Genomic DNA, 26,889 nt, shown 5'->3' with positions numbered 1-26,889 from the left:
CAGTCTGCCCATTCTCCTCTGACCTCTCACATCAACAAGGCATTTTCGTCCACACAACTGACCGCTCACTGGATATTTCCTCTTTTTCGGACCGTTCTCTGTAAACCCTAGAGATGGTTGTGCGTGAAAATCCCAGCAGATCAGCAGTTTCTGAAATACTCAGACCAGCCCGTCTGGCACCAACAACCACGCCACGTTCAAAGTCACTTAAATCCCCTTTCTTCCCCGTTCTGATGCTCGGTCTGCACTTCAGCAAGTTGTCTTGACCACCTCTACATCCTAAATGCATTGAGTTGTGGCCATGTGATTGGCTGATTAGCTATTTGTGCTACCTAATAGTACCTAATAAAGTGACCATTGAGTGTATATTTACCATTTTTAAATGATCAATCCAACGACCTGGGCTAATTAAATGTCCAGCAAACTCTGAGCACTAAGAATTGTATTGTTTTTGAGACACACCTGTTGAGTGAAGGGGTAGTAATGCTGTAATGTTGGCCTACTGCTCTTCCCCCTCCCTTTGACTCTCCCTGAGCATGTAGACTTTGCTTTCTTTCTCTCTCTCTTTCTAAAGCCTCACAAGGCGGCCTTGTTGTACAGCCTGACTGCTCAGAGGCTCCACGCAGAGTGACAAAAAGCCTAACCCTGCTCCATTTACTGAGGGTCTGAAGGCTGCTTCTGGATCAGCTCTCTTTGTACTGTCAGGAATGTAAAATAAAGTAACGTGCCGCTAGAGGATGCATGTTACAGTAATTTTACTCTGGATATTCTGGCATGACGTAAAAGTGGTGGAAAAATACAATATTTGAAATAAAACCATGCTCAATAAATTTTTTATATTCTTGATGTGTATAATGTCATTTTAATGTAAAACTTGTCTATTGGTCCCTTGTGAAATGTAAAGGACAGGTTGGTGTATATATATATATATATATATATATATGTGTATATATATGTGTATATACATGCATATAGTTCTTCTGCTATGTCGTCTCTTCACAGAAAACTACTGTATGAAGAGCACAGTGCTTTTTTAATAACTTGGGTCATTATAGCTCAGGCAATCAGATTTTACAACCAGAGCCAGGTAGAATCAGTTTTATAATACACACCTTAGATCTGGAGTATTTTCTTAAATCACCTGACACCCTCACAACCAGATGGTTAATGTTCTTGTTGTAGTATTATTATGCAAGAATCTCAGAAAAAAAGATGCCACAAATCTATTTGCACAGTATCTGGCGCTGCTTGTCAAGCATTACAAAAAAAGCTAGTTATGTCAGTTATTTAAATCAGTTAAACATAACAAATAATTGCACCTGGTTGTGCATATTTTGTAGTGACTTCACAGTCTTGAGCTGACTTAACCGTGATCACAAGAGTCCTTGTTAATTTGAAGTTTGTAGAGCATGTAGAATGAATATGCTTTGTTCAGGTGTCTGAAGGTTGAGCTGTTTATCTCAGTGGTCACATTGGTTTTGCTCAGAAACACACTGTTGCAGGGGAAGTCTCATTTTGCCTCGAATGATGCAGTTGCATGCAATACAGGCCAACACTGTGCAATAGGCTTTTGTAATGCCTTGCATGAAAGACCAAATATACAACAATCTGTCGACCCAAAAATCCCACTGCCTGCAATTCAAATCAATCCCCTCCAGGCATGTGTTCATCAAATATAGAGATATAGGAAAGAGCAGTTTGTCTTGTTTGAACACTGTGGCATTTCTAGTTGTCCTTCTCTCTCTCTCTCTCTCTCTCCACCCTATATATCTGTACCTCTGTCTTTCTCTAACACAGTACTGCCTCATAATAACATCTAAAATGTTAACTTTTACACATACAGTTGTGTACAAAAGTCTGAGACTGCCAATAAGTACACATTATTCATTTTGAGTGTTAAGAATAATTAAATAGTAAAACACACTATTACTAGCGTACACTCATCAGTCACTTTATTAGGTACACCTGTTCAATTTCTTGTTAACACAACTAGCTAATCAGCCAATCACACGGCCGCAACTCAGTGCATTTAGGTATGTAGAGGTGGTCAAGACAACTTGCTGAAGTGCAGACCGAGCATCAGAACTGGGAAGAAAGGGGATTTAAGTGACTTTGAACGTGGCGTGGTTGTTGGTGCCAGACGGGCTGGTCTGAGTATTTCAGAAACTGCTGATCTGCTGGGATTTTCACGCACAGCCATCTCTAGGGTTTACAGAGAACGGTCCGAAAATATCCAGTGAGCGGCAGTTGTGTGGATGAAAATGCCTTGTACCTAATAAAGTGGCAGGTGATTGTACATACTAGCAGTGTAATATCAAGTATATCAGTATCTAATTGGTCCACTCTTGACTTTTGTGCACCCTACTGCCACTTAACTCTTTCACCCTTCCAATTTTAAAACCGACGAGTTACAGCTGTGGCCTCAAAACAAATTCCCAAAGATGTCACTGACATTATCATCTGAAATACCTTAAAACAATATTTTTGGTATTAGAAATGAGATATTGCACTTGGATTAGAGGAGCATCAAAAGATGCATTTACACTTGCTTTTTTATGTTGCTTGGCCTCATCCAGACACGTGAAGTGACCAGGTGTAAACGGGGCAGAATATCTATGACTCTGTTTACTCTTGGTCACTTTATGTGACTTATATCTTATGATTTCATCCTCTTAAGATTTTAGCCACATACATTAACGCTTGGTAGTCAGATTCGTCTCCAGGCTTCAGTTGGGCTGAAATCCGATTGCTGTATGGGACGGACACTTTTTTGTGTGGCTTGGCCTTATCCAGATATGATGCTGATACTCAAGATACATACAATGGCCAGCTGTAAACTGAGTTAAAGAAAAATAAGCGAGACACGGGAGTTTCTAAAACTGGAGTTCAAAAACGTATTAAAATGTATACAGAAAATGGAACCTCTGAAAACTCGCAGGACCTGGTTTTGAAAGATAGGAAAAATTATTCCCCACTCTTGCTTCATGAAAAAAGACTTTGTGAGAAGACCTCTCAGCACCGTGGGTCTGAGCGAATATTATCATTACTGAGAAAAGAAAATGTACAAAAAGAAGGAAATTTGCACTAGAACACCAGTATATTTGATATGTGGAGTAACGTTTAACCAATTGATGAGTCTAATTTTGCAGTTGAGATAATTGGGACTGTCAGAAGAAGAAAATGCAACCAACTTGTAAGACTAAACTTTGAAGGTGTGGAAAAACACCCTTCTTTTAAACCTAAAGTACACACACACACACATTTTCTAAGCCGCTTCTCCCTCAGGGTCGCGGGGAACCTGAAAGTAAGTCTCCCAAAAATGGAAGCTGGAATACAGGCTGAGGGTGTCCACACGAAATATAGGTTTCCTCATGCTTAGTGCCATTTTGACTGGAAATGAAATGAAAGGGTGAAACTTTCACACATTACTGTGTGTGTAAATATTCTCGCTCGCTGTTCAGCTGCTTGACCTTCAGAAGTAGCCATAATTTATTCATAAAATTCATATCATTGTGATAAGACTGTGACAAACAGCCCAGAGAATGTGTAAAAGAAGGTTACGGTGCCAAGAGACCAATATATCTTTAGCGCTCAGCTCATAAATACAGACTCAGAAACTGTGGCAGTGGAATATGAAGGACTGCGCAGCGTGTGTCATACCTGTGGTTGTTCTGAATTGTATTACTCTGCCAAGGAATCTTTCCACTGTCTAGAACGGACATTTCACTGTTTTATGATGGCTGCTGTAGAATGTTGAGAGATGGAGACACTTGAACCCTCTTGTCACGTTCGAAGGCCTGCCATTAAGAATTAATTGATTATGTTAAAGGAAATGATGCTGTGATGTATTGTTAAAAAAGTTATGTGTAAGAGTTTCTTATTAATAGTAAGTTTTTCATATGTGCATTAGAGGAGAGTGAGAATTAATCACAAGACATGTTTGCATGCACGCATATCCTTGCTTGAAATAGCCTCCCTGTTTTACCAGCGGTGTAATTAACTTAAAGTAATAAGCTGGCATTAGCGGCTTTGAACAGTTTGTGAGTGTGTGTATGTGCATGGTAAGGGGAAGGGGTGCTGCTCTCAGGTACTTCAATTGTGTGGGTGTTTGCCAACATGTTATTAAATATAAATACAAACCCACTTTCGTTTTTATTTAGCTTGGAAACCCAACTCATCCACAGCATTGCAGTGAACCAAACAGAGCAGCGAGAGTTGATTCCTGTAAAGCTCCCTTTCTCTTTCTCTGTCACCCAAACTTCAGTCTGGACTGGCTCTAGCTCTCCTGACAGAGAAGCGCACAAATGCAACAACGGTGTACTTGAAACCATGTGTACAGCTAAGGTTGAAGTGGGGAATATTAATGCATTGTGGGTATTGTCAGTGCTTTTAGAGCTCTGAACAACTGAAAATATGAAACAAGACATCACTCGATCATGCCCTTTTAAACCTAGCACTGCTTTCATTCTGTCTGGTTCAAATCATCATAGATGTCATGTATCATAAAAACGACTTCAAGTATCATAATTTTATATTTTTCCATATTTCCCAACATGAATGAAGGGTTTATTAAAGTTGGCATTAGGAATTCATATTCCAAGGTCTGTGATATCTTCATACAAGTCATTCATCAGTCGTTTGAAATCAGCCCTGTGGCCATCCAGATAGGCTTAGACATGGTTAATCTGCTCGAGCACGTCAGAGGCAGATGCACGTGGAGATCTAGCAGTGCTCCCTCACCCTAATTTGTTAGGTTTGATCTGTTCCCACATCTTTTACACTGCGTGCTGAGCTCCGAATGAGCTTGTTGCAATTTTATGAGTGAAGTCATGATAATAAAACATTAAAATGACAATACAGCGCCATTTAAACTGAGCCTGAGGGTGGCCGTTCTGTGAAAGACTAATGCATTCTTGCCCCGTTCCAAACCACAGCTCAGACGGTTCATGGTAATGTCATGATGAAGGCTTAAGGAAAGAATGTGTGCAGTTTGTATGCCATTCACTCCAGCTGCCAAACTAATTTTGGCAGACGTGTGACTGGTGAATTGTGAATATTTGGTCATGTGGTTTAAAGAGCTCATAATTCATCAGCATTTCTGAGCTCTCCTTCTTTTCAACATGAATGGGCATATGCATTTACTGTATGTGAATATGACTGCATTGTTCCATGCACTCACCAGCCCCTTTATTAGGTAAACCTTGCTAGTAAGTCTTTGGGGACTATTTTGCCTCACAATGCTCTGCATGTACCTCTCTGTCATGAATGGATTAAAATAAATGGATTAAAATACACTCGACAGACACTTTATTGGCTGGACCCCCTTTTGCCTTCAGAACTGCCTTAATTCTTCGTGGCAGACTTTCAACAAGGTGTTGGAAACTGACCGCTCACTGGATATTTCCTCTTTTCGGACCGTTCTCTGTAAACCCTAGAGATGGTTGAGTGTGAAAATCCCAGTAGATCAGCAGTTTCTGAAATACTCAGACCAGCCCGTCTGGCACCAACAACCACGCCACGTTCAAAGTCCCTTAAATCCCCTTTCTTCCCCGTTCTGATGCTCGGTCTGCACTTCAGCAAGTCGTCTTGACCACCTCTACATGCATAAATGCATTGAGTTGTGGCCGTGTGATTGGCTGATTAGCTATTTGTGTTAACAAGCAATTGAACAGTGTACCTAATAAAGTGACTGATGAGTGTATGTTATGGAATTTGTCCATAATTTAATACAAAGCATGTAGATGACTGTTGTGATCTAGAGATTGGAGTGACCTGTGTATGTGTGTTGTTTATTGTGTTTTTCAGGTGGGGGGATGTGTGATGGTATGTGAGTGTTTGCCATGGGACAGGAGAGACTCTGGCTTCTGGGCGTTACTGTTGCTGCCACCTTTTGTCTTCTGTGTAAGTTCTTCACTGATGTTCTCTGCTGTGTTATACTCTACTGCATTCCTAAACTTTTTGCAGCCAAGGAACCCTTCCAATATGGAAAAAAATGCCACGGATCCCAGCATTTTGTAAATAATATCCAACTGTTCAAATGTTAGGCGCATTAGGAAAGTATGTACCATCGTATTTATTTGAAGGGAGCAAGAGCTCTTCTCCAATCTTGTGTGGCTTTTCATTTTAGTAATCTTCTGAAGCCCTCAGTTCCTTCCCTGAGATTATGCCCAAATTCGCCCTTTGCCTCATTTGCTAACACTTTAAGACACTTTAACACTTTAAGACAGATGACTTGTTTGTCTGTTGTCACTACTCTCAGTAAAACCAAACTCAATCAAGTTATTTTGTACGTTTGAAAATTTAGATGATTCGTCTCTAGATTAGCCTCACTAAATAATGTGGAATGACTGTCAAATAGACCAAAATGTGTGATCTGTCTGAATGTGTGAGCAAATGAGGTCAGAAAGCCAGCCGTGATATGGTAACTGGCCACAAAGCACCTCACTTATGTCAGGGAGCCAAAAGAATTTGTCGAACACAAGTACAGTCTTCATTAAACAACCAGTGGTGAATCTTAGAGAACTGAGGGATTCGTATTTAGTCGATTAAAAAATGACTAAAACAAAAAAGCCACCATTGATTGAAAAGAGCTTATGCTCCCATCAATGATGGCACTGTTTTCTGATGTGTCTGAAAGTTGATAGGACTCAACTATAGCACTCAAATATACTGTAGTATACTGTATTTTACAGTATTCTTCCTGCAGTCCTCTCTTCTGTTCTACTCACTGTAATACTTTGTAACAGTCTTCTCTCTTAGTATTAGACTCTGATTCACAGACCACTTCTAAGAGACAACTTAAGAAGATTTTATACTTACAAGTCGACTACATGCAGAGTGTTTAATGTGTTTAATGTGTGGTTTTTTTTTTGTCGTTGTTGTTTTAGGGTTTCAATTTGTTTTTGGTGTTTTTGTGTGCCTTGATGTTTTTCCCTTTTATTCTTGAAAAGTCCAATACAAAAATGAGTCTCCTTCTAATTAAAACATCTACTCCTCTATGTAGATCCTGGTTTTTCTCACTCTGCATGCCCTCTTTCGTTGTCACCCTGACCTAATCTCCAGCCCTGTGTGTGTCCAAAATAAATATTCGTTTTATCAGCTTACAGTAGGAGTCTGATGCCAAGATGTCTGTAATCAAATGAAAACACCAGGGGAAAACAGATTCAATCTCACTGAATCATCTCAATGGTGGAATTTAATTTGATGCATGCACATACACTGCTATGTATTCTCTATGGAGCATACTGTGTGTCATAGAAGCACAGTAAGGGGGAATCGGCTATTGTTATCCTACGACAGAAGGGCATAATGAGAGAAAAACGTGAGACGGAGCAGAGGTGGTGTTCGGGGGAGACACCCGGCCATGTGTGGGGAAAGGAAGGGGGAGCGCAAAAAATGAAATCTACAAATCCGGATTTAGATCAGTCTGGGATTTAGGCTCTCCCCTTCACTCAAGGCACGCTTTCATTTGGGTTTTGTGTGCAGGGGGAGGGTGGGGGCACTGGTAGGTTGCAGACCGTGTGTGTGCAGCAGCAGGTCCTGGGGCAGCAGGAGCATGAGGAGGGGCGTCCTATCAGAGAGCATCATCTTTGAGAGATTAGCCCTAATCGCAGTGCCAGACGAGGTGCAGGACTGGCAGGAGACTTTGGTGGCAAGGTTTGCAGTTTCTTCCTGCAAACTACAAACTGCAAATCACACCAAAATGTGTTTTATCAGTTGAATTTGTGGAGCAACCAGAAGTTTTTAAATGATAAATAATATATTTTAATTATCTATTTCTATTATTGCCTTGAGAGAATCTGGATGTTATTTTATACATCGACATATAATCAATAATGTTATAAACTATACACATTATAAATCATAAGTTAGACAAAAATGATAGGTGATTATATATTTTTATCATTTAATAACTTACACCTGTGGTTCCCCATAATAATAAGTTGTTACAGGATAGAAAAATACACAATGATGACCTATTTTCAGTCATTTTTGTCAAGTATCTTGAGATTTGATTGCCACTTTTGAAATGTGATGTATTCTGGATATTAAGTTCATTATAACTTGATTTGTGAAGCTGCACAACTTTCTCAGTTATTTTAGAATTATCAACAGCTCTGGTCATCTAAAACTGTTTTATTTTTATTTATTTAACAGAGTCCTACTAAGTTTTTGACAGGACTTTTATCTGTGGCCAAATTGTTTTCATATTTTTGAAAACATGTTGACTCCAAGCTTTGAAAGGAAATGTAGATTGCGGTTTGCCAGCAAGATGACTTACAGGCATCACTAAACATCTCTTGGTCTCACAACACCCCGTCCCACGGAAGACTGCAGGGAAGACTGTATAGCTTGGACGCAGGTTTAAATGGATGTTTGGATATGCAGGCCGAATTCCAACTTATTAACATAGATTAGTTGACATGCATGATACATCTCCTTTAGGAGACCCCCCCTGTGTTTGTGTCAGGCTTGTTTGTGTCTGTGTGAATCCTGTTTTGCATTTTATTTTCTACCAGTTATCTCATTTTCTTTATTTGTGTCCTTTTTTCTGTCTTAGCTTGCATTCGCATTCCTTTGTTCCTCCTCTTTCCGGAAAGTTCTAGAATCTTTCCATGACTGACAAAATATTTACGCCATTGCCGCGAGAGGAATGTGCAGCAAAACGATCCAGAGAACACTGGTTTTATTATCAACTCAGTCCAGTTTATGAGTTTACAGCAAGGCGTTTCCCAACAGCCAGCAGAGCTGGTCCTGAAGGTCTTAGGTTTCCCATTCAGTGGGTGCAAGTAGGAATTGCAAGGTGAAGGAAATACGCCCCAAAGATGACAAATAGGGATAACATCCTACGCAGTCACTATTCATTCACTTCCAGTATTTTTATTTACAACCATACGTTTCTGCTTGCTGATCTGGGTTGTGTATGTGTAGATGTTGTATGTGTTTCTTGTCACACATTGTCAAGACAATTTTTTTAATTTAAAGTGTAAAACCATTTTCTTTTACTATAAATAAACATATGCATGCTTTTGTGTTGTCCCAGGTCCCTCGCTGAGTGCTGAACTGGTGGTAAGTGGAAGAGTTGGGGGGTCTGCGGAGTTGGGCTGCAGTCTCACTGCAATGTCAGATGGGGCCTCGTCCCCCAATCTCTTCCCTCTGCATGTGGTGGAGTGGGTACGGCTAGGTTATAATGTCCCGATCCTCATCAAATTTGGAGGCTACACACCACGCGTGCATCCAAACTATAAAGGTAAGTTACATCCACGGTCGGTATCCTATTGCCTTTTAATTCACCGTGTCAGAGGAAGGACACTATTATCTTAAGTGTGGTTTTATCCCTGGGGTTGCGATTCTGTCTGTGTGTTTTATCTTTGTGGCATAAAGACCTATGGTGTACCGTGCTGTATCATCAGTTTTATGACTGAGTTGAAATGAGCTCTAGGGGAACACTCAAAAGGAAACTGTTTATCTCTTCCATAGAGTATGATAGTGCCTGTTATTTTTTTATCTAGGAGGTGTAGATGGGAGAACTGAAAAAGACAGATTTCCAGGGTAATTCAAGAGAACAAGCTTTAAGGCCCTTTTGAGTACTTCAGGTTTTTTTTTTGGTTTTTTTGGGGTTTTTTGTTTTTTTTCAGAGAACTGCTTAACTGAAAATACAGCTGTTTGTCTTGATGATAGTTGGGGGTAAGAGGAGTGCACTGGTATTTATTGAATGTTAAAAGGAAGAGCATTCCACTGTTGAAATAATATCCCCCAAATAGGTAATCCACCCCAAACAACAAGTGCCCTGTAATTACGCCAAGTGTGTCTGAGTCTGTGTGGGAGAAATGGCAATAAAAGAGAAGCAGTGGAAGGGAGGAGGGGAGCATTTTTAATGGATGCAGAAAGGAGGAGCAGAGGGGGTTAGGCTGAGCGCGGCCCGTGGGGGGTGTTGGGTATTTTACAGGGTCTGGATTAAGGAGCATGGGGTTAAACTGACGCAGGTCGTGTGGGGGCCATTGGGCTGTTGATGTGCCTGTATATGTGTCTGTGTTCAGCTGCTGTGGCTCTGACCCAGTAAGAGAAGATTTCTGTTTTGCAGCAAGCCAAACGGATGAAGTGCTGAGTATAATAGACTCTCCTTCGTCTAGAAAGCATAATCCCATCATTGTCTCAGGAAGAACAAAAGACAAAGAGCTATCATTACTTCCCTGCCTCCCTCCATCCCTCTCCCCCACAATAACCCATGCCATTGCTTGTGTCTAGAGCAGGAAATATGTTTTTATATATATATATATATATATGTGTGTGTGTGTGTGTGTGTGTGTGTGTGTGTGTGTGTGTGTGTGTGTGTATATATATAAAATACATACACACACACACACACACACACACACACACATATATATATATATATATATATATATATATATATATGTCATTCATTACACTGAAAAAAAAATTTCATGTTGAATGGAAATTTTCAATTTCAATCAACTTCCATTATAAACTAAGAACAATTTTACCTTCCACTCCAAGTTAACATTCTGGAGGTACAAGGTTTTGTTCTGACAGTGATGATATGATAATTACATCACAATCAGGGACACGAGAAGTGGGAGTGCTGAGGGGACTGCGGCAACCCCAGGTTTCAGAATTGCAACTGCTAATTAATTAATTAATGTTTACAATTAATTCTTCTTCTTCTTTCGGCTGCTCCCTTTAGGGGTCGCCACAGCGGATCAATTAATAATAGCAATAAAAAGTTTTGAACTTTGTAATAATTTGAGTATAGTAAGGAACTATACATGTTTGTTTTGCAGAATTATAGGCCAGTTCTGAAGCCCAAAGCAGCATTTTTATTAACCTTTATAACCGCTCAGTTTACTTTATAGTGTTAAACCTCTGCGTGTCACTCCTACAGTGAGCGACCAGGTCACATTTCAACAGTCTGATTGGTTGCCACTCAGTTAATTTGCATAAAGTTTTTTTTAAGCAAGAGAGCAGAGAGTGGACGTGTGTCAGTGGTCTAATGTGCTAGTTATATATATATATATGTGTGTGTGTGTGTGTGTGTGTGTGTATATATACATTGTCATCTCTCACCTCATTATAGCACAATATGACAAAACACTTTCCTGCGTCCCTGATTACAGTACAAGTTTTGCTGAGTGTATCATGTTCTTTTCAGAATTTCTAAGACACTGACTAGGAGTGTAACAATGCAGTGTGACGTCACGATATCATGATGCTAAATTTGGATAAGGCATCGGGGAGAAGAGGCACTGTATGCACTATACCACACCAAGTGTGTTGTTTGAGCGCTAAATTTGCAAGTGACCAGCATGTTATACACCACTCTATTCCCACCTCTGTTCCCTGCTCTAATTTTGTTAGGAAGGTTTGCACACAGGGATACATTCATCATTTTGCTTCATTCAAACGTCACTCAAAACAACGTGAGACTATTGAATCATGAATCTGGTACCATAGAACAAGTGAAATAACTCTGACCAACTGTATGTTTGAAAAGACCAAGAGAGCTTATAAATCAACTAGTATTCTATGCATTAACTGCATAGAAATAAGTGGCAGATCCTATTGTGCCTTTACCTTATTGTATATATATATATATTGTACAATAAGGTAAAGGCACAATAGGATCTGCCATATATATATATTTTTTTACAAATTGGATTTTTCCTGCTGTAAACAGTTTATTTATGAAAAACGTGCATAAAAAAGTATTGTACTCAAAGTTTTTCATGGCATTTTTAGAACATTATTTTCAAGCATCATGTCGTTATATGGTTGCCATGTTGCCTGTCCTTACTTGAACCTTACCAAAGTTCTATCCTTGGCCATCTCAGCCAGTGCTCAACTCCATGGCTCTTGGGTGCACTAGCTTTCATGTGGTGGTGGGCTTTTACATCATTTGAGTAGGTTTTGATCAGAGCACAAATGGAAATTTCCCTGTTTTCCCAGCGGGCTGTGATATGTCAGGCCTGCCAGGAGCGGCCACAGAACAGATGAGGCTCCTCCTGACCTGAACCCCTGCTCTCCGTCATCAGTCATGCGGCTCCTTCAGGGAGAACAGCTGATGCGAAATCAATTCAGATCTGTCAGCGTCGCTTAAATAATGAGTGAGGTGAAAAAGGTGCAGAGTACATGGATAAAAACATCTTTAAGAATAGCATTAAATTAACACAAATAGTTCAGGAACTTAAAAAGAAATGCAAATTATCTAAAATATCATTTGCAAGTGTTAAACTGACTGCAAAAGTTAATGATAGTGCTAAAGATGAAAAGTTAATAGCCTAAGACATTCCCTCCCCTCTTCCCCTCCCAATCTTTCCCAACCATCTCTGCTTGTAATTTCATCCTAACATTGGAGCCAGCTGGCAACGCATGAAGCATATTGGTGCCGGGCAACTAATATATTCTCCCCTCAAATTAAAATGCATAAGGATGTAGCTGTCTCTTTTCCTAGCCTTCACCACAAAACCCCACTCTGCGAAAGACAAAATGAAACTTGACCTTCCCTCGTCTTTAAACATAACCCCACTGCAAAAAAACATGCTGATACATGGACATGCTTTTATCTGAGTTATTTTAAGTCCCCACTTCTGTCTAAGATGTGTAAGGTGAAAGGTGAATTTGATTTCAGTTTAAACTTTCAAGGAATTTTTAAGCAACACTAAAACAAAAAAAATTAAGTTTTTGTTTGTTATGTCATCTGAGGTAACTTTTTTTTTTCAGGCAGTGCATTATATGTGCAGCAGCTATGAAAAATACAGTACTGCACAGTTAATAAAAAGGGCTGGGTCAAAATTAAAAATTAAAAAGTTCGTTCCAGAAAAACTCTTAAAAAACTATAAATCAAAGAAGTCTTTTTAGCCACTGAATGCCTGACTAAAACATTCAGCTCTACATACAGCCTTTGTCATAGCTATAATATAATAACATCCCAGTAAATGTTTTCTTTCACAGTCTCAGTGTTGTGCGTATTTTACTACGTTTACTCAGTTCACATCTCTGGAGAACATCAAATTCTAGGTCAGTGAAGTCGCAGTAAGAAATATTGTGACTGACATTTAGTAAATTGTACACCGTGTGGTGACATTAGTGCGGTAAATGATGTGACAAAGTTTGTGCTTCACAGTAAAAACTTGCTGTCTCTGAGAACTTGAAATTGCACAGTTTTCAGTGTCTGGGAAATGTCCCACTCTCCATCACAGCCGTGTGAAATGGATGTTGTAATTGGTTCTGTTGCTGAATTTGAACGTCCATCTTCTTGTGCCTACAGGTTAGTCTGGCTTTTTTTGTAAATAAGTGACCAGAACGTAAGCAAAAAGTAGTACGGCATCGCCCCCAAAAGTGGTGTTTTTAGAGCCTGCTCACCCCATGTTGCCAGTGTCCAACAGCCATGGCCTGGTTTGGATACATTGCATCATGCAGTTCTGGTCTCATCCAGCATTGTACAACCAAGCAGTGTATTGAGAACACAACCTGGTTTCAATATGATGCTTCCTCATCCCCTGCCACCAAAACACATCTACACCTTTTAACTCCAGTGAACTCGCACAGAGACCCTAAATGTCAAATATGAGTGCTGTGAGAAGCTGTTGCCATAGAGAATTACCCCAATGAAGGCATCAATCTGTCCCACACTATGTTTGATAAGCTATCAGGTGAGTTTCAGATTAGAGAGCTAATTGCATTCCTCTGCTTTGGTCTAATCAGCTATGACATGTCTCTGGTACTTTGATCAAGGCACAGTGACTACACACAGATTAGGACAGGAAGTGTAAGTAACATACAGACATCGGGGGCACAGTGCCCACAAGGATATACGAAAAGAGCAAAGAGAGACATTGATCTTTGTAAAACATTGGATGTCCTGGTATGTTTAAAAACTGTAAAAGTGAAGATAACTATTAAATGTGCTTCTAAGTTTAATCATTAAACAGACCAGTATATAAGTAACCACTCTAGTTATTAGACCTGTGCAGGGGCCCATGTAGAAGAATGAAGATCAGATGAGTTTAACGGGCAGGAACATGTCAGCTTCTGTATGTAGATCAAGCCTCCGTCCTTAGCACGCGCTGTCAGAGCCTGTTACCCTAAGCAATGGCAGATCAAATGCCCCTCCTCTTCTCCCTCCAGCACAAGGAAATAAGGGAAAGCCCCCCTGTGAGGGAGAAAGGAGGGGCCGTCTTTCTCAGTCTGGGCTCAGCAGGTCTCTGTCACTGTCTGTCTGTTTTAGAGTTGCAGCATGGCCTGATTTTAACCTCTCCCTTGCCCCCCCTTGAAAATCCCTTCGATCTTCCAGTCTATGCTTTTAACCCTATGCTTTTTAATGTACCAAATATATTGTCATCTAAACTTTTAGAGACTTTATCTTTCTGCTGCCTTTTTTAGCTTATGCTGCCTTTATTTCATTGTATTCATATCACTCCGAATTAACATACCAATGATTTGTTTCATCACAGTAACAATAAAAGCCCATTAAAGTGTGAATATTTATTCATATGGGGCAGTCGTGGGCTGGAGGTTAGGGAACCAGCCTCATGACCGGAAGGTCACCCAGAAGGTTCCCCAGAGCCGACCGACCTTGAGCAAGACCCCTAACCCCCAACTGCTTCCTGGGTGCTGCGGATTGGGCTGCCCACCATTCCGGGCAAGTGTGCTCACTGCCTCTCACTAGTGTGTATGTGGTGTTTCACTTCACGGATGGGTTAAATGCGGAGGTGAAATTTCCCCGTTGTGGGACTAATAAGGGTCACTTAATCTTAATATGGTTGTTGGCTTAAAATAGTAGTTTATTTTAGATTTTAGATCTCAGCATTAAAGGGCTATGGTTTGAAATATTGACACTTGACCTTTGTTGAGGAGTTTACAGATTTGCTTCTCCTTTTTTACTACTTTGTTTTTGGAGTTGAGGAGTGGTACCATATTTCAATATCTTGTGAGCTAAACATCCCACATACCACAGGAGGCTGCTCCTCCCTCTATAGACTTTAAATCATTCGAAGGATCAGCCCTCTCTCGCCTCACCACCCCATCATCAATTCATGACCAGCTCCTTTCATTCCTGAGCTTCTTCTGCACATGGTCAACATGTCTTGGTTTTGACTTCCCTAACTTCAGTTTACCAAACACTTTTTCGTGCCATTCACTCAGTGGCCAGTCCATCAGAGAAGGAAGAAGGGCTGGATTTGTCAAACCTGTTTTACTGGTCAAGTTGGGCTCTCACAGGGTCACCAAGCAGTGAAGCAGCAGCAGAAAAAATGCCACATATTTGGATCTCTTGTTCTTAGGGCTTTGAGGTGCAGTACTTGTAACAAAGCCTTGTGCTATTTCATCCTGGTTGTTTCAGGTTTTACCTGAGGGATGAAGGAACCAGATCAGACCACTATTGTGCTTGGGCTCTATTGTCTAAGACGCCATGCTTGGTTCTTCCTCCTTGGGGAGGATTTGAATCTGGGAACGCACTCAGAGTGGGACTCAAGCCATGTGTCTGTGAGTGGAACTACTCATGGGTGACCGTGGTGGCAGTAGTACCTGCAGAGTTGAGTCAGTCATGCTGTGAAGGGTGTTCAGAAGGTCAGGAGCTCGACTCTCTGGAGGTCCTGGCTTCAGGTGAAATACAATACTAGTTTAAATGAACAATCCTGACACTTGTTTTCTTTTCAGTCCTGCAGTGAAAAGAAAAACTGATTTACAAAATGTTCCCCATTTAAATGCAATCGATGAGCTCAAGACTTGTTGAGTGTCCAAACTCCCTTTAGTCTTAACATTTTGTGCTAAGAGGCCAATTTAGCTAGCAAATAAACGTATACCTCAATTAAAATTGGGTAAAACTAGTTGGGGTTTGATTGCATAGGTCCCACAAGTGGGGCAACCATCTAAGGCCAGTTCACTGAATTGTCTCTTTAAGTTCAAGGCTTCATAACTGAAGGGGCAAAACATAATCTGCTTGCTTATGTGGTCCAAGCGTGCGATAAGAAATGGACATGTCCTTAATTTGTGGAGAGAGGCTATAAACCACTGTGAAACGTTTGTTGACTTTCAGCTTCCTGATATAAGAAGATGACCTTACTCAGAGGAATGTCAGTGCATTGTTGACCGAAACTCATATTAAATTACTAGACTTAGCAATCATTCACTACCTTGTGAACGTTCAAGACATACCAACACTCACGAGTCACCCAGTCATGTTAGAATTGCTGACCAAGACTCAGAGATATTTAAATAGTTTCTGATGAGACATGCAGGCTGTTTAGCAGCAGCAGGTTGAGGGGAGAAGCAGTAAGTGTTTGGCCTGTTGATCCATGCCTGTGGGCTAAGCCAGTGGCGCTGCTTCGCTCTTAACCATGTGCTCCTAAACCTCAGTCTGTTCACCGGTGCCCAGATAGAGAGCGACAGAGTGACACGGACAGAGTTAACTGTAATCTATCCCATGACAAAGAGCTATTCATAAGAGGGTTAAACTGATTAGGGGGGTGTGGAGGAGGGTTAGGGGTGGGGTTCGGGGGATTGTGGGGGGGAAAGCAGAAGGGGGGGGCTGGAGGGGGCCCCTGAGACTTATGATTGTATTCAAATCAAAACATATCCCGAAATGCAGCAGGGCCACGTCTCCTCTTAATCCCGTACAGGGTGGAACAAAGGAAAACAAGCCTGAGGCCTCCTAAACACAATAATCCATGCTCCTTCATAGGTGCTGTGTATTATTGTAACATATGCAAGCAGTGCAGGACCCCAGTGCATGGGTGCATTAATGTTAGGGCCAGAAAAAGGCCACAGATATAACAAGCACATGTACATTCCACTGAGCACAGACAAAGGAGGGGTTATCGCAGAGGGGATGGAAAAGATCAGAGTAAACAAAACAAAACGGAAAAGATGGACTAGGCTAAACTAAACGGAACGTGCGGCCAGCGGAAGAGACTGCCTCAGTGCGCAGTGGAGCAGAAATTTATGCACACATTTTTCTCATCGTTGAAAAAACTATGGTCCGACAGTCATCCAAGAAGAACAGCTTTGCATTGATGAAATTCAGTTTAGCAGAGTGCATGCTATACTGTCTTGGGACAAGGGTGAAGAAATGTCTGATGCAGTACCGAAAAGAGTTTTTGGCAGCTCCACTTTTTTGGCTCCCGCCCACAGGGGAGAGAACCTAACTGTGGCTCTTATGAACAGGCTAGGGCAACATCGGGGCACCCACAGCCCCTAGTTTTATACCCTCCACTGCACATCAGACAGACGTTCCAAAATAGCAGCAGGGGACCCAGGAGGTGGGGGGAAAAAAATCATGTGAAATGGGTAAAAAAAAAAAAAAAAAACGAATACAAGAGTCACATGGAAAGACAGAAGATGAAAAATAGATGGAAAGAAGAACAGAGGTGTAAATTAACAGGAGTGGCAAATAGAAAGAGAAAAAAAAATTGAAAGAAAAAAGTAAAGTATGTGTTAGGAGTGGAGAGCTAAGACTAAAAGAAAAAGGAGCAAATTATGAGTAGGAAGGGGTGTGAGAGCGGGAAATAAACGAGTGAAGAGATAAGGATGCGAGAGACAGAAGGAACAGAAAAGACAGAGCGCGAGAATAGGGGAAGAAGAATAGAGGTGGAGTGGGTTGTTATTGAGGAGGAAGAGCAACCTGCATCTCATTGTCTTTGTCTGGGACTCCCGTGCCCTGATTGGTTGCAGTGGTCCAGATGAACAGGCCATTATGCCACTATAGCACTGTGTGGAGTGATGGACGCGTCTGGACAAAAATTACGGGGTAAGGGAGGTCAAAGGTTGCATAGTGCTCATTGGCTGTGGAGAGTTTATTGATCCAGCAGTCCCCACTTAAACCTCTTAAGGAATTTCTGCAGTGCACTTGCAACGGAAGTCCGATTTTTATGTGCAGGGTTATTTATTTACTTATTATTTATTTGTTGTTTGTTTTATGTGTGCGTAGCCATCGCTAATTTTCAAAGCTGAATTAGGCCTGCATACATGCATGTATTTTCTTTAAAGAGCAGAGAAGGTGCTCCAAATTGGGTAGAGTTTAATTGGGTTGCACGCATAATTTATTAATATCATATGCACATTTGAAAAGTTTAGCATTTTTTGAAAGATGCTAGGCGACAGAGCCCAAAGCCAAATTCCTCATTTAAACCCAAACAAACCTGCATCTGTCACTCACTGGCTTTTGTTTGAGCTGTGATTCAAATAAAAACAGCCCTCTCTCTCTCTCTCTCTCTCTCTCCCCTTCTTTCTCTCTCTCTCTCGCTCTCTCTCTCTCTCCCCTTCTCTCTCTCACTCTCTCTCACTCTCTCTCGCTCTCTCTCTCCCCTTCTTTCTCTCTCTCTCTCTCTCTCGCTCTCTCTCTCCTTCTCTCTCACTCTCTCTCTCGCTCTCTCTCTCCCCTTCTTTCTCTCTCTCTCTCTGTCTCTCTCTCTCTCCCCTTCTTTCTCTCTCTCTCTCTCTCGCTCTCTCTCTCCCTCTTTCTCTCTCTCTCTCTCTCTCTCTCTCTCTTTTCTCCCCCCTTTGCCCATTTGCCTTTAGCCAATTTGAATCAAAACACAGCCTTTTTTTCCTCCCCTACGTGTCATTTTTCAAAATCACAGACACAAACACACTCCCCTCGTGATGCACCCTCCCTCTTAGTCCTTTAGCCGTGTCCTGTGTTTCTACAGCAACTGAATTCAAATCCAAACTCCCAGCCCCTGGTTCCGTCACTATGGAAACCTGAGATTTAAGAGAGGCGGCAGCGAGCTGCATTCTAACTCCCATTGATGGACTGGCAGTCCCCAGCGGGAAAGGGTTAAAGTGTCCAACCGAGGGACTAGAATTCTCACCACACCAGTTTGCTTAGCATGTGCAGAGCTGAAGATATTGCACGTTCAGTCAGCTAATTTGTGTGCGTGTGAGAGTATGCACATAGATTTATGCTCGCTTAAAGTATTCGACTTTAGTTGAATAAAACCAGATTATCTTGTTAAATGGACTTAAAATGTTAATCATTCTGTTTGCTCACAGTAAGCCATCTTGCGGTGGACCCGTTGATATGAAAGGGTTTTTATCGGTATAGAAACCAATACTAGCAACTGAAATATGTTTAAGTCGTCAAAAAATGATACATATTCTGTTTTTTTTTCTTTAAAAGTGATTTACTGAATGTCTTTCCTCACATTAAACAAAATATGCAATTTTAAAAGCAGTATCTGTTTTTTTCTTGCCAAGATCTTTAAATATGTGGAACCTAAATATCGAAACTAACTCATATTTGTGGAGAGGACTCTAGTTCTTTGAGTGCGTTGTGGAGAATGGCTAAGAGACTAACTTACAGGGCTGTAGTTTGCAATTGCACCCTGTCCAGAATATTCTCCACCACTGTTTGGACCACAAGCCAGCTGGGAGGAAATGGGAAGAGAAGGGAGGAGCTCAGACAAGAGATAAGAATAGATTCTGCCCAGGATCTATCACACCTGCTACCACCTTCATGCACATTTGCCCTCTTCCTGCTCTTTTAATAACCACCCTTCCTGATCCTCCATCACAGCGCCCCTTTTTATGAGAGCGTAAACACAGACACTCCCTTTAAAAGTGACGCCTCTGTTTAACTCCCTTTAAAGTGGTGGAACTGGGGCCTTTATCATGCAAACCCCTTTATCATTTATCTCCTGCCAGAATGCAAAAGTGTACACAGAATGATGCCCCTGGCCATGCTGAGGCTTATTCATAGTCAGCATATGTACTAATTTAACATGGTGCTTTGAAAAACAGGCCCCCAGGCTAAGAGATTGCTTACTTTATTGTCAGGCTTCGCAACACAAGAGCAGTCCCTTTTGTTGCAAATAGTTTTTAGGTTGTATTGCTTAGAATTTTTTGTGCTGTCTTTGTGTCAAAGCTTAAATGAAATGAATTTTGTCTTATTTGTGCAATTCAAGTCTGGCCTAAGGTGCTTTTAAAAACACTTATGGTGAAATATTGGGTAGTTTTGCATTCTCATAATCATATACATTCACCAGCCACTTTATTAGGTACACCTTGCTAGTAAAAGGTTTTTCCTTTTGCCTTCAGAACTGCCTTAATTCTTTGTGGCACACTTTCAACAAGGTGTTGGAAACGTTCCTCAGAGATTTTGGTTGGTTATTTGAGTTCTTGTTGCCTTTCTATCATCTGGAACCAGTCTGCCCATTCTCCTCTGACCTCTCACATCAGCAAGGCATTTTCATCCACACAACTGACCGCTCACTGGATATTTCCTCTTTTTCGGACCGTTCTCTGTAAACCCTAGAGATGGTTGTGCGTGAAAATCCCAGTAGATCAGCAGTTTCTGAAATACTCAGACCAGCCCGTCTGGCACCAACAACCACGCCACGTTCAAAGTCACTTAAATCCCCTTTCTTCCCCGTTCTGATGCTCGGTCTGCACTTCAGCAAGTTGTCTTGACCACCTCTACATGCCTAAATGCACTGAGTTGTGGCCGTGTGATTGGCCAATTGGCTATTTGTGTTAACACACAATTGAATGTGTACCTAATAAAGTGGCCGGTGAGTGTAATAGCCATGACCGTGTGTTAAGAATGTGAGTATGGGTTTTGCAGTTTACTTTTACTGTAATTATACATATGTACAGTATAAGAGCTTTTCCACTAGTTAATATTCAACAAGTAGTAATAATACAGTAAATTGAATCATCAGCCTAGTCCTGTATGATCTGTATTTTTGCTCTTGTTAACTATTGACCAAGAGAGCACACAATGCTAGTGATTACTGTGTAGACACAACATTTTCTAAAATACTCTCTTACCAAATAACCTATAATTGGGCTAAAGGTCTTGTGGGAAAAAAGGATCTCAGTATAAATTTAATACAATTTTACTATGAGCTAATGTGATGCTTTGAAAGTTACATTTAGTTATTTTACATGAGTGCATTTACTTATATATCAATTAAAAATATGAAAACACATTAAAAGAAACAAAATATATGAGAATAACATCATATAGTGAATCTCTAAGGTGATCTGTTGGGCTGGAGTGTGGATGTAGGTGTTGCTTTCATCATCATTATTTAAAAAATGATGTAGTTTGATGTGTTCATTCCCACACGTTTGTCATATTAGCTAGTTTTATCCATGACTAGGGTTGCAATCCATCCAGGATTTTCCTAGATTGTCCTGGATGTTGATTGTCCTGGAATCCAAGCATTTTTATGAAGTTTAAATTTCTTCAGTTTATCCAATTAAATCATTTGTATACAAATAATTGGTTTGGTTTAAATTACAGTCAGTGGAAGGACAGTTGCTTCAGAAAGGTGCACTGTTGGTGACAGAGTTAGGCCCTAGGCAACACTGCAATCCAATAACTGAAAAGAATAGCACAGAAGAATAGAACAGGCCACTAATAGGCGGACCGCGGTCCGAGCCCAGACCCAGACGCTGTCCTATGCGGACCTCGACCTATAATCAATAAACTTTGGGGAATGATTTAATTTCAACAGAGTAGTCCTACTTTAATCGGCATAACATTTCTAGTCATTATGGTACAAGTTTAGCAGAAACACACAGACCTATTGCATGCGTTGTAAATATCACATGTGACTGTGCTCAGCCAATCAAATCTGTGTATTATGATGAGCACTGTTACTTGAGTGAAGGATGCTCATACAGGAGAGGGCGAGAAACAGCAGTCAGAGAAGAAAGTGAGCCAGATTATTTTACATGGTGTGCTCTAAAGAAGAGGAAACTGACTATAAATATTGTTGATAAATAACTAAATTGTACTTTGACATTTAGTTGTTTTGATATGAGATTTTGATATAACTACTAGGCTATTTCAGTATACACTATGGCACCGTTATTATGATGGTCCGGACCTTTGCTTGATGAGATTTCCTCTAACTGGACCTTACTGGATTTTAATTAAATACCCCTGTTCTATAGCTATCTTAGATTGCATTCGAAGCATAGCTAGTCTGCTAAATTTATTTAAAAAAAAAATCAAAAGCCAATGTTTATGTGTCCTGGAGTTTTGCAGGGCTGAGCTGGCAATCGTCAATGACTGTAGTGACCAATGTAAATAATGACAGAGGAAACATTGCAACACATAAATCACATACTAGTTATATGATTTGCAATCGGATGAATGTGACACATTTGCTCTCCATCATGGTCAAATCACACTCTAGCATAAAATACAGTCACAAGTGTATGTCTGGCCACATTTAGGTGTGTTTGCTGGGTATACTCCGCATACCTGCATACATGCACCACTATACTAATGCTTCTTCCAGATATTTTAGGTTGTCTGAGACAAGCCTGGTTTTGACTTTGACCTTGACCTCCAGATGAAGCCAATGAGAAGTCTTGTATCCATTTGTCACAGTGTGAACCATCTAAACATTGACTCACATAAGTGGAACATTTCAGTCCTGCATTTAATCATTTTGTTTTATGAAGGAAGAAAAGATAGGCATGTTTGGAATGTATTTCCTTAGTCATGACCAAACCATTTTACAGCTTAAGTTGACACTGAGTATTTTTATTATTATTTTTTTTTTTTGCAGACTCATTACAGCACACGGTTTGCTTTCAAATTACAGCCGTTGCCTCCTGGAAAGATTAAGTATCCTCTGCTTGGACACAATCAGCACCCGTGGTGTTATCGTTTAAAACCCTGAAATTTTGAAAAAAGCTGTCAACGAGAAAGATAGATAATGAAAGAGGTGGGGAGGCCCGCTGGAGGAAACAGGGGCTGGTCAGTGCTTTGAAAGAGCGGCTTCCGTAACCAGGCAACACACAGATCAAGTTTCAAAGAGCCAGGAGTTGTCAGAAGTAGAATGTGAAAAAAAGGAGAACGGTGGCCAGACAAGGGGGGGTTGATGAGAGGAGGTCAGCTTTGAGAGGGATTTGTGTATGTGTCCTTGAGTGTCTGTTGCATATGCTTATTGTGCGTTTCATGTTTGGTTGATAACAGTTTGTCTTGCTGATGATATTTACGCACATCAGTTTTTGGTCACATATAACACAACAGAAACGATGCATCAAATGCTTCTCACTTTCTGTTCATTCTAGGTTCCTCTCACTGGTCTTACGGAAAACTCCATTCCCTCCAGTGAATTCGTCACATCTTTTCATGCATTCCACATTCCAGAATGGAAAATGTGAAATGACAGTGATGCGAATTCGAGTGTTCTCGTTCAGCTTTTAGTGCGAGTGTTCAGTTCTCATGTTTTTAGTTATGCTCTGATAGCACACTTGAATTCAATTGTGCTTGGTTATTCTCTGTGCATTTATGCCTGTTAAGTGTAACAGGGTATCTGAAAGACTGTGGATATTCTACACAGCCTGTGTTGTTAAGCTCAAAATGACGGCCCAGGTTCCCAATAGATGACATGTGTGATCACTTCCTTTTAGGTGTCTCTCACTTGAGTGCTTTGGCGTCTCTTGTCTTTACTAATGCATCTACTTGTTTTGCAGCCCCCAAATTTGTTCGTGTCAACTGCAAATTTCGTCTTTGCTCTTTGACCAGAGATAACCTTAGCAGATTTGAAAGTGGCTTAGAAAAAGATGGGCATAACTTTTTTTTACTAAGATTTTTTAACTTCTTTGTCCCTTTTCACTCTCTCTTTTTTCAGGCCGGGTGTCTTTGACACAGGGTGCGTCGCTGCTGGTGGATAGGTTGACCCTGGAGGATGAAGGCTGGTTTGAGTGTCGCATCCTTCTGCTGGACAGAGCCACGGACGAGTTCAGGAATGGCACATGGAACTTCCTATCCATCACAGGTTTGTTAGAACTTATGTGGCTTCTCAGAGCCTGAGGCCTGATTTATTTCTTAAGTTGAATTTCTGCTGTGTGTTATGATTAAGTGCTTTCTGTAGACAGTGCGGTGTTCATTGGTTTCTATATACAGTTTAGTGATTTGGTCAAATATATAAGCAAAGAACATACAGTATATTCCTTCCGTTTTCACTGTTTAGGTTGGGAGATAAGTGCTGATTCAGTAACAGTAATTTTGTCATTTACGAGATTGCTGTCATATTGTCATTTTGTTGTAAAATCGTATCTAGTTGCATCCAAAGATTTGAACACATCTGGTCAAATTACATGTTTAATTAATGCAGCAAACTGAAAGAAGTAGCATTGTTGAGTCAGGAGAAAAAAACATTAAAATATGATGTGTGTGCGCTGCTCGAGTCCACGTGTAAAGCCTGAAATAATAATTTAAAAGTCAGAGATATCAGGACAGAAATTTTTCAAACCACAACATATGCCTTTAAACTCAAATAGAGGGTCTGGCTTGATGCTTAGAACTCAACTGCAAAATCAACATTATACTAATGACAATACTAGGTTGTCCTCAGAAGACATGGTCACAGTTTGAATACTCTTTCAACTATGGGAGTCCAAAGCACAGCTGACGATACAAAATGTTCCTCTGCATGTTGCATGCAATTTCTACCACAGAGGTCTAAGAATCGTCAGATATCACTCAGTGCTGCCTAAAGTTTCTATGTGAAAATAAATCAATGCATCCTCTACAGAGAACTAACTTAAATATTCTACGAAGTTTAACATATTGCCAACAATAAAACAGAAGATGTGCCCAAACTTTTGCATTTGACTGTATATAAGGACCTGTTTACACTTGGTATTAACCTCCATCTGGAGGGATCTGATCACAGCTGGACAGCCATTCACACATATCATTTGCATGGGTGTAGTGTGCATCTTCAGTCACCACGTATGAGCAGATTTCATGACTGGATATAGTGCGCCAAGCACTATTAAAACAATAAATTATACACTATCAAGACAATAAATCCTATGATTCTTTGTAAATGTACATGTTACAAATGTTTAGGTCACAGGGACTGTTGACAACTTACAAATAAACAGGAGTGGAGATGAAGAAAAAACTAGTGTCTCTACTGACTCTTCTCTGATTATGCAGTTTATTAAGCTGGTCCTTCTATGCTGTCGGGAACACATCGCTTTAGCATTCAGACCAGAAATGTTATGTGATCACATGTTTTCTGGCCATCTATGTAGGTGACTGGAGTGACTGTATCACAGAGCATCTCCAAGACACATTATATGCCTTTCACACCTGTATTCAGCACTGTCCATTTAGAATTGGTTCACCCAAGATGCATGTTAAAGCCAGATGTAAACGGGGTCTGTGAGAAACACCAACCTTGTATTTCCATTCACTGTCTACTTTATGAGGTCCATGTTCATAATGGTCCACTATAAAGATGTACTACTACAGACTGTTGCTGTGCACAATTTGTTTGTCTACCCTTTTCATCATTGGCCAGTTTCTGCCCACATGGCTACTATTGGCATGATATTTGTTGTATGGAGGACCGCTCTCAATAGCAGTGACTTTAGCAGTGTATGGTAGTGTAGGTGGTGCTGGTATGATAATCAAGCACAGCAGAGTTGATGGAGTTTTTACATCCATCACTGTCACTGCTGGTTAAAAGTGATTTGTCACCCAAAAATATCCAACCAAGAGTAGGTGTGGGTCAGAAACTGACCATTGATAAAGGTCTAGACAATGTCTAACTCAAATTGTGCATCAACAGATTCATTTGCTGTATCTCTAACTATATACCAGCAAGTTGCATTCTCACTGTAGGTGTGTCTAATAAAGTGGACAGTAAGCAGAGAGTATATCCTGTATGCATTTATGCTGCATTCAGTAATGCTGTATATTCTGTATTAGTCCTTGCGTAGTTTTGTGTAGTCTTATGAATGTTGTATAGGCTTAAGCAGGAAAGCAGCCTCTGAACACTTGAACTGTGGTTACACTGTCCACAAGGATATTGCATAATCTGTTTTTTTGACGCCATATTGACATTAATGAGTTTGCACACCTGTTTGTCTGTGAGTGACATGTATTCATGTGGTGGGTATGTGTGTGAGCTGTATGTGTATATCACCTGAAAGCACATTTTTATATTCACACCTCGTCCCAGAGTCACTCGGTGCCTTTCACACACATCCACAGGACTCTCACACACACTGTCATGACTCGTTCCTCACGACACCCACACACATTTCATTATGCTGCAGTGAGAAGTCCTGTCCCTTTAGCCCGAAAATACTAACACCTCCCTTCAACAGCTGATCAGGTTACTGTAACAATCAGTTATTTGAGTAAGAGTAGAAGTTTCTGTTCTTTCCGCATTCTGTATGCATCGTGTCTGCATGCTCAATTGTTTGTGGTTGTTTGTTATATCATAGTTTGCAGGTTATGTGTACACCCTTTACTGTCTCTTTGTTGACGTAGAACTGTGGGAAAGCAAGTCTGTCTGTGCTGTGTTCTTTTGTGCTTATGGGGTTTAGTCATGCTTCACTGATGGCTCTGATTACTTAATCACATTTGATTTGCCCAGGGAAAGCTAACAAAAATACATCAGATGTTATAACTGAAGTCTGGTGGGGGACATGGCTGAGACCCCTTCTCGTTCCAAGCTAACACCCTACAAATTCACATCCTCGCCTCCTGGTTCCACGACAAAGGGCTGGCAACCCCACCGCCACCCCAGTTCCTCAGTCCTACATCAGTCCTACTATAGATGAGATGGGTTCTGGCCCCTCCCTCAATCAATCTTTTCTCATGCTACCACCACATGTGGAAGGCATGGTTTGAGCTCACAAAAGCATATAAGCATGTCTCCTTCTTTTTCTCTCCACTGTAGCTCCTCCAGTGTTTGTAAAGACACCCCCTACCTTCGTGGAGGTCTTGCTGGGGGAATCCCTCACCCTCAGCTGCAGTGCTCATGGAAACCCCAAACCTACTGTCAGCTGGAGAAAAGATGACAATGCAGTGAAGAAACATGACAAGATACAGGTATTACAATTAAACTTCAGCCAGCTGATGCATTTTATTGGCTACCAAAC

General features: G+C 40.8%; 1 protein-coding gene across 5 annotated transcripts in view; it reads left to right on the top strand.

Annotated features, from left to right (window-relative positions):
• igsf9b (immunoglobulin superfamily, member 9b) overlaps positions 1 to 26,889 on the top strand; it is a 47,635-nt gene that overhangs the window by 6,099 nt on the left and 14,647 nt on the right. For all 5 annotated transcript variants that reach the window (XM_017702773.2, XM_037535790.1, XM_017702771.2 and 2 more), the window contains exons 2-5: positions 5,806 to 5,901; positions 9,044 to 9,250; positions 23,616 to 23,762; positions 26,688 to 26,839. In XM_017702773.2, coding sequence (XP_017558262.2) covers positions 5,841 to 5,901; positions 9,044 to 9,250; positions 23,616 to 23,762; positions 26,688 to 26,839 — 567 coding nt within the window. In that variant the 5' untranslated portion in view covers positions 5,806 to 5,840. The remainder of the gene's footprint in view (positions 1 to 5,805; positions 5,902 to 9,043; positions 9,251 to 23,615; positions 23,763 to 26,687; positions 26,840 to 26,889) is intronic.

Source organism: Pygocentrus nattereri, chromosome 28, assembly GCF_015220715.1.
Source record: "Pygocentrus nattereri isolate fPygNat1 chromosome 28, fPygNat1.pri, whole genome shotgun sequence".
NCBI lineage: Eukaryota > Metazoa > Chordata > Actinopteri > Characiformes > Serrasalmidae > Pygocentrus > Pygocentrus nattereri.
This window is presented reverse-complemented; position numbering and strand designations above follow the sequence as displayed.